At 41.4% G+C, this 9,014-nt stretch overlaps 1 protein-coding gene across 1 annotated transcript; it reads right to left on the bottom strand.

Moving 5' to 3' along the window:
* Window positions 1–630: 630 nt before the first annotated feature.
* LOC124030235 (CD82 antigen-like) lies at window positions 631–8,466 on the bottom strand. Its single transcript, XM_046341661.1, has 5 exons — window positions 8,368–8,466; window positions 6,942–7,118; window positions 6,287–6,370; window positions 972–1,535; window positions 631–878 (listed from the first exon to the last, which is right to left on the bottom strand). Exons 1-4 carry the CDS (start codon window positions 8,452–8,454, stop codon window positions 1,458–1,460), a joined length of 426 nt encoding a protein of 141 aa, XP_046197617.1. The 5' UTR covers window positions 8,455–8,466; the 3' UTR covers window positions 631–878; window positions 972–1,457.
* Window positions 8,467–9,014: the final 548 nt, after the last annotated feature.

Genomic DNA, 9,014 nt, shown 5'->3' with positions numbered 1-9,014 from the left:
AAGAGCCCCTTAAGAGCGCTTCTAGGATAATTAAGAGCCCCTTTAAGAGCCCCTAAGACCCTTTAAGAGCCCCTTTAAGAGCCCCTTTAAGAGCCCCTTTAAGAGCCTCCCAAGAGCCCTTTAAGAGCAGTCATTCACTAGGGGGATAATTAAGAGCCCCTTTAAGAGCAGTCATTCACTAGATTCAGGGACGATTTGTTTCTTGAGCGGATGGTCAAGGAGCCGGAACACAAATCATTTGTAGACTGAAAATTGACCTCAAGAAGATCAAATAGATCTAATATTTATCTTAAACTTAATCGTTTCAAAGCTTGCTTAGATTTGTATACAGTCACATACATCCCTCTGTTACGCGAGGGAATACTATAGAACAGATATATATATATATATCTAGCTCAGAAAACGTAGGGCAGCAAATAATATCCCCTGCGGGCCACCAGTTGGGAAGTCCCCCTACGGCCCAAGCCCCCCTACTTTAAAGTAGCAGAATCTTGGTCCTCTTTAGTATCTCATTATTCCTTTTTACTTTAAACAAAAATATCAAGAAAAACATCAAAACTGCACAAAAAATGAAATGCATGAAAAGAAAACATGCAACGAACAAAAACATCTTCACAACAAAACAAAAAACGCAGATTCAGAGGCTCACGAAATACCAAACTAAATTATATACAAGGTACTATAACAAACAAAAATGCATTAACTCCTCAAAACACTGAAGAACAGAAAATAAAAACATAAACGTTGTTTATTTTCCAGGAGTCCAATAACCCGAACTCTTCCTCTTCTAGTCAGGTCAACTCAATAACAACCGTTGACCGAACTCTTCCTCTTCTAGTCAGGTCAACTCAATAACAACCGTTGACCGAACCTGAGATCTGTGAACGAAACTCACATTTTCACAAATCTCCTAATTCAATTCTCTAATTGAAAATCTCAAATTTTTACATTTTCAAATTCATGAAAGTTACCCATGCATATCTGAAGTTAGGATTGGACCCTGTGAGAGCTGACAAACAATGGCGATCATGATTGATTCCTGATGATAAAATGGATCTTTCCCCAGAAGTCAAGGATGTGGTAGACTGCATCTGCCGAGGGTAGGAGACGACCCTTCATCTCTTTCCACATCCTCGTCTTCTCTGTCCTCACTTTCTCCACATCTCTCTTTCCTGTTGTCTCTGTGACCCGGTCTGCTCTCGTCTTCCTCTCTAATCCATAACTACAGTCTCTAAAGTGCTCCGATGGAAACTGGACTGAGAGAAAAGACAAGTGCCTCCCCCCCAAAAAATACTAACAAAAACAAAACAAAAATTAAACAAAAAAAATGAAAGCAAATAAACATCTGCACCGAACGCGTGTGTGTGTGTGTGTGTGTGTGTGTGTGTGTGTGTGTGTGTGTGTGTGTGTGTGTGTGTGTGTGTGTGTGTGTGTGATAGCGTCCCCCGTCATCATCTTCAGTACTTTGGCACTTTGGTGTAATCCTCAGTGTGTACGCTCTTACACAGCCCTATGGACAGGATCATACCCAGGAGCTGTAGAAATCAGAGGGTAGAGGTCAGAGGTTAGAGGTCAGGTTAACAGCATCACTACATCTAAAGCCTCTCAGGAGGGTTCTCTCAATAGCTGTGATCAATGTATGCTCCTGTAGCAGGAAGTGTCTATATACATTGAAAAACAAGAGCTGCTGTGTTGGAAGTCACGTGGATTAAGTCAGAGGTCAGAAGCTGTTTCTGACGGGCATTTATTCCTCTTAATGATAAATATCTGTCTGGCTGAGAGACCTGCCTGACAGATTCTATAGAATGTATATGTTGTTCTGGTCCAGTAGAATGTATATGTTGTTCTGGTCCTATAGAATGTTGTTCTGGTCCAGTAGAATGTATATGTTGTTCTGGTCCAGTAGAATATGTTGTTCTGGTCCAGTAGAATGTATATGTTGTTCTGGTCCAGTAGAATGTATATGTTGTTCTGGTCCTATAGAATGTTGTTCTGGTCCAGTAGAATGTATATGTTGTTCTGGTCCTATCGAATGTACATGTTGTTCTGGTCCTATCGAATGTACATGTTGTTCTGGTCCAGTATCGAATGTACATGTTGTTCTGGTCCAGTAGAATGTTGCTGGTCCAGTAGAATGTACATGTTGTTCTGGTCCTATCGAATGTACATGTTGTTCTGGTCCTATCGAATGTACATGTTGTTCTGGTCCTATCGAATGTACATGTTGTTCTGATCCTATAGAATGTACATGTTGTTCCGATCCTATAGAATGTACATGTTGTTCTGATCCTGTAGAATGTACATGTTGTTCTGATCCAGTAGAATGTACATGTTGTTCCGGTCCAGTAGAATGTACATGTTGTTCCGGTCCAGTAGAATGTACTAGTTGTTCCGGTCCAGTAGAATGTACTAGTTGTTCCGGTCCAGTAGAATGTATTAGTTGTTCCGGTCCAGTAGAATGTATTAGTTGTTCCGGTCCAGTAGAATGTATTAGTTGTTCCGGTCCAGTAGAATGTATTAGTTGTTCCGGTCCAGTAGAATGTTGTTCCGGTCCAGTAGAATGTTGTTCCGGTCCAGTAGAATGTTGTTCCGGTCCAGTAGAATGTTGTTCCGGTCCAGTAGAATGTTGTTCCGGTCCAGTAGAATGTTGTTCCGGTCCAGTAGAATGTTGTTCCGGTCCAGTAGAATGTTGTTCCGGTCCTGTAGAATGTTGTTCCGGTCCTATAGAATGTTGTTCCGGTCCTATAGAATGTTGTTCCGGTCCTATAGAATGTTGTTCCGGTCCTATAGAATGTTGTTCCGGTCCTATAGAATGTTGTTCCGGTCCTATAGAATGTTGTTCCGGTCCTATAGAATGTTGTTCCGGTCCTATAGAATGTTGTTCCGGTCCTATATAATGTTGTTCCGGTCCTATATAATGTTGTTCCGGTCCTATATAATGTTGTTCCGGTCCTATATAATGTTGTTCCGGTCCTATATAATGTTGTTCCGGTCCTATATAATGTTGTTCTGGTCTATATATTGTTCGGTCTATATAATGTTGTTCTGGTCCTATATAATGTTGTTCTGGTCCTATATAATGTTGTTCTGGTCCTATATAATGTTGTTCTGGTCCTATATAATGTATATGTTGTTCTGGTCCTATAGAATGTTGTTCTGGTCCTATAGAATGTTGTTCTGGTCCTATAGAATGTTGTTCTGGTCCTATAGAATGTTGTTCTGGTCTATATATGTATATGTTGTTCTGGTCCTATAGAATGTTGTTCTGGTCCTATAGAATGTATATGTTGTTCCGTTCCTATAGAATGTTGTTCCGTTCCTATATAATGTTGTTCCGTTCCTATATAATGTTGTTCCGGTCCTATATAATGTTGTTCCGGTCCTATAGAATGTTGTTCCGGTCCTATAGAATGTTGTTCTGGTCCTATAAGAATGTTGTTCTGGTCCTATAGAATGTTGTTCCGGTCCTATAGAATGTTGTTCGGTCTATATATGTCGTCCTATATAATGTTGTTCTGGTCCTATATAATGTTGTTCTGGTCCTATATAATGTTGTTCTGGTCCTATATAATGTTGTTCTGGTCCTATATAATGTTGTTCTGGTCCTATATAATGTTGTTCTGGTCCTATATAATGTTGTTCTGGTCCTATAGAATGTTGTTCGGTCCTATAGAATGTTGTGTCCTATAGAATGTGTCGTCATAGAATGTTGTTCTGGTCCTATAGAATGTTGTTCTGGTCCTATATAATGTTGTTCTGGTCCTATATAATGTTGTTCTGGTCCTATATAATGTTGTTCTGGTCCTATATAATGTTGTTCTGGTCCTATAGAATGTTGTTCTGGTCCTATAGAATGTTGTTCTGGTCCTATAGAATGTTGTTCTGGTCCTATAGAATGTTGTTCTGGTCCTATAGAATGTTGTTCTGGTCCTATAGAATGTATATGTTGTTCTGGTCCTATAGAATGTTGTTCTGGTCCTATAGAATGTTGTTCTGGTCCTATAGAATGTTGTTCTGGTCCTATATAATGTTGTTCTGGTCCTATATAATGTATATGTTGTTCTGGTCCTATAGAATGTTGTTCTGGTCCTATAGAATGTTGTTCTGGTCCTATAGAATGTATATGTTGTTCTGGTCCTATAGAATGTATATGTTGTTCTGGTCCTATAGAATGTATATGTTGTTCTGGTCCTATAGAATGTATATGTTGTTCTGGTCCTATAGAATGTATGTTGTTCTGGTCCTATAGAATGTATTGTTCTGGTCCTATAGAATGTTGTTCTGGTCCTATAGAATGTATATGTTGTTCTGGTCCTATAGAATGTATATGTTGTTCTGGTCCTATAGAATGTATATGTTGTTCTGGTCCTATAGAATGTTGTTCTGGTCCTATAGAATGTTGTTCTGGTCCTATAGAATGTTGTTCTGGTCCTATAGAATGTTGTTCTGGTCCTATAGAATGTATATGTTGTTCTGGTCCAGTAGAATGTATATGTTGTTCTGGTCCTATAGAATGTTGTTCTGGTCCTATAGAATGTTGTTCTGGTCCAGTAGAATGTATATGTTGTTCTGGTCCAGTAGAATGTATATGTTGTTCTGGTCCAGTAGAATGTATATGTTGTTCTGGTCCTATAGAATGTATATGTTGTTCTGGTCCTATAGAATGTATGTTGTTCTGGTCCTATAGAATGTATGTTGTTCTGGTCCTATAGAATGTATGTTGTTCTGGTCCTATAGAATGTATGTTGTTCTGGTCCTATAGAATGTATATGTTGTTCTGGTCCTATAGAATGTTGTTCTGGTCCTATAGAATGTATATGTTGTTCTGGTCCTATAGAATGTATATGTTGTTCTGGTCCTATAGAATGTTGTTCTGGTCCTATAGAATGTTGTTCTGGTCCTATAGAATGTTGTTCTGGTCCTATAGAATGTTGTTCTGGTCCTATAGAATGTTGTTCTGGTCCTATAGAATGTTGTTCTGGTCCTATAGAATGTATATGTTGTTCTGGTCCTATAGAATGTTGTTCTGGTCCTATAGAATGTATATGTTGTTCTGGTCCTATATAATGTATATGTTGTTCTGGTCCTATATAATGTTGTTCTGGTCCTATAGAATGTATATGTTGTTCTGGTCCTATAGAATGTTGTTCTGGTCCTATAGAATGTATATGTTGTTCTGGTCCTATAGAATGTTGTTCTGGTCCTATAGAATGTATATGTTGTTCTGGTCCTATAGAATGTATATGTTGTTCTGGTCCTATAGAATGAATGTTGTTCTGGTCCTATAGAATGTTGTTCTGGTCCTATAGAATGTATATGTTGTTCTGGTCCTATAGAATGTTGTTCTGGTCCTATATAATGTTGTTCTGGTCCTATATAATGTTGTTCTGGTCCTATATAATGTTGTTCTGGTCCTATATAATGTTGTTCTGGTCCTATAGAATGTATATGTTGTTCTGGTCCTATAGAATGTTGTTCTGGTCCTATATAATGTTGTTCTGGTCCTATAGAATGTATATGTTGTTCTGGTCCTATAGAATGTTGTTCTGGTCTAGTAGAATGTTGTTCTGGTCCTATAGAATGTATATGTTGTTCTGGTCCTATAGAATGTTGTTCTGGTCTAGTAGAATGTTGTTCTGGTCCTATAGAATGTATATGTTGTTCTGGTCCTATAGAATGTTGTTCTGGTCCTATAGAATGTTGTTCTGGTCCAGTAGAATGTTGTTCTGGTCCAGTAGAATGTTGTTCTGGTCCTATAGAATGTATATGTTGTTCTGGTCCTATAGAATGTATATGTTGTTCTGGGCCTATAGAATGTATATGTTGTTCTGGTCCTATAGAATGTTGTTCTGGTCCTATAGAATGTTGTTCTGGTCCTATAGAATGTTGTTCTGGTCCTATGAGAATGTTGTTCTGGTCCTATAGAATGTTGTTCTGGTCCTATAGAATGTTGTTCTGGTCCTATAGAATGTTGTTCTGGTCCTATAGAATGTTGTTCTGGTCCTATAGAATGTATTAGTTGTTCTGGTCCTATAGAATGTTGTTCTAGTCCTATAGAATGTATTAGTTGTTCTGGTCCTATAAGAATGTTGTTCTGGTCCAGTAGAATGTATTAGTTGTTCTGGTCCTATAGAATGTTGTTCTGGTCCTATAGAATGTTGTTCTGGTCCTATAGAATGTTGTTCTGGTCCTATAGAATGTATTAGTTGTTCTGGTCCTATAGAATGTTGTTCTGGTCCTATAGAATGTTGTTCTGGTTCTATAGAATGTATTTGTTGTTCTTTACCTCGATGACAGCCACTCCCAGGCAGACCCCTAGGATCACTCCAACATTGGCAAACAGCCAGCTCTCTACACTGGAGTTACAGCCCTAAGGGACAGACAAGACAGAGAGAGCGACAGACAAGACAGCGACAGACAAGACAGAGAGAGCGACAGACAAGACAGAGAGAGCGACAGACAAGACAGAGAGCGACAGACAAGACAGCGACAGACAAGACAGAGAGAGCGACAGACAAGACAGAGAGAGCGACAGACAAGACAGAGAGAGCGACAGACAAGACAGAGAGAGCGACAGACAAGACAGAGAGAGCGACAGACAAGACAGAGAGAGCGACAGACAAGACAGAGAGAGCGACAGACAAGACAGAGAGAGCGACAGACACAGAGACAGACACAGAGACAGACACAGAGACAGACACAGAGACAGAGACGTAATTAAACACAGTTCAATATATTAACAGATGAGGGTGGTGTTGAGTGATGTTCATGTTGTAAGTATCTCAGTGATGGAGTCAAACACTGACCATATTTCAATGGAACAGACTTCCATGGAATACTGATACACGTGTAGCACAATGACAAGCCTCTAATGTAGGAGTGTTCTCTCAATCAATCAACCAATCAACCAATCAATCAACTAATATATGAAGAGTTCTTACCCTGTCGTAGACGGGCCAATCAAGTGACTGCGCCTCACAGAAACCACTGTCGGAGGAGGAGTTACCCTCAACCAGAGACACATTCTGACAGGAACACGGGAACAACAGCTGGGAACTGTTCACTACGACAGCATTACCATGCCAGTCCATACGACCACTCCATCCACAACACTCCATCTGGAGAGGGGATGGACGGAGGGAAGGAGAGAGAGCGAGAGGGGAGAGAGCGAGAGAGAGCGAGAGAGGGGAGAGAGAGCGAGAGAGGGGGAGAGAGAGCAGAGAGGGGAGAGAGAGCGAGAGAGGAGAGAGAGCGAGAGAGGGGGAGAGAGAGCGAGAGAGGGGAGAGAGAGCGAGAGAGGGGGAGAGAGGGCGAGAGAGCGAGAGAGGGGGAGAGAGAGCGAGAGAGGGGGAGAGAGAGCGAGAGAGGGGAGAGAGAGCGAGAGAGGAGAGAGAGCGAGAGAGGGAGAGAGAGCGAGAGAGGGAGAGAGAGCGAGAGAGGGGGAGAGAGCGAGAGAGGGAGAAGAGCGAGAGAGGGGGAGAGAGGGGAAAGTGGGGGAGAGGAGAGTGATTAAAGGTAGACAATAATAGAGAGGAAACATGTCCAGAGAGAGAATGAGAGGGGAACCCCAAGAAGTCCAGTCGTTTTCAGATAGATCAACGCTGACTAGCAACCCTGTACTGTAAGTATCGTTTTACAATGAACTTAGGACAATGTTGAAGCTGCTGAAGGCGTTTACAAGGAGCTAAGAGAGGGAGTTCTCCACTTCCTTTATTTGAAATCACTTTTCCCTTTCCCATTCTAACAGCTGTGGTTTGGCTCCTCTGAACAATCCATCTAAATGTATTTTACGACAAGACTAATGTCTGTACAGAGCCTCACACACCAAGCCTCACACACCAGCCTCACACCCCAGCCTCACACCCCAGCCTCACACCCCAGACTCACACCCCAGACTCACACCCCAGACTCACACCCCAGACTCACACCCCAGACTCACACCCTAGACTCACACCCTAGACTCACACCCTAGACTCACACCCTAGACTCACACCCTAGACTCACACCCTAGACTCACACCCTAGACTCACACCCTAGACTCACACCCTAGACTCACACCCTAGACTCACACCCTAGACTCACACCCTAGACTCACACCCTAGACTCCTTACATCAGACGGTTTGTTTCACTTCACTAACTGACAATTATTTTCAATTGAATGGTTAAGATTCATTGTATTTTAATACATTTTACACCACTTGCCACTTTACCGTAAAAACTACAGGTCCTGTTAAACCTTTTTTGGTCGACGGGTGTGGTGACTTTTGAACTGGTTGGAATGGACCTCCTTTGCAAGTCAAAATACCCCCCTCGTAGTTCAAAATGGTTAGAGTTAAGGGAAGATGATCCTAGATCTCTCCTCTCACCGTCCTCTGTATGTAATCCCAGGCCTGCTCGGTGGTGCTGTTCTTCCCAGGGTAGTTGCTCAGGATCTGGGTCACGATGTTGGACATCTCCTTATTTAGCTGAGACAGAGAGAAAGAGACAGACAGAGAGAAAGAGACAGACAGAGAGAAAGAGACAGACAGAGAGAAAGAGACAGACAGAGAGAAAGAGACAGACAGAGAGAAAGAGACAGACAGAGAGAAAGAGACAGACAGAGAGAAAGAGACAGACAGAGAGAAAGAGACAGACAGAGAGAAAGAGACAGACAGAGAGAAAGAGACAGACAGAGAGAAAGAGACAGACAGAGACAGACAGACAGAGACAGACAGAGACAGACAGACAGAGACAGACAGACAGAGACAGACAGACAGACAGACAGACAGAAGGGGGGAAACCAGTCAGTAAACCAGTCCTTCAATTAGTCAAATCAGACAGCCAGTGTTGATTTCTAAACTACTCTAAAAGTTTCTAAACACAAACACAAAACCTGGAGAGAAAATACAATGCCCAGAACTAGACACACAAATCAGTTGAATAAATCGGAGTAAATTCCTGTAGAAAAATATCCCTGACTATTGAAAACTAGTATTGTTTTGTAATGTGTAGATGTTACAGCTCCCACTCATCT

The sequence above is a fragment of the Oncorhynchus gorbuscha genome, unplaced genomic scaffold, assembly GCF_021184085.1.
Source record: "Oncorhynchus gorbuscha isolate QuinsamMale2020 ecotype Even-year unplaced genomic scaffold, OgorEven_v1.0 Un_scaffold_10095, whole genome shotgun sequence".
Classification (NCBI taxonomy): domain Eukaryota; kingdom Metazoa; phylum Chordata; class Actinopteri; order Salmoniformes; family Salmonidae; genus Oncorhynchus; species Oncorhynchus gorbuscha.
Note: the sequence above shows the minus strand (reverse complement) of the source record. Positions and strands in the feature narration are given on the sequence as shown.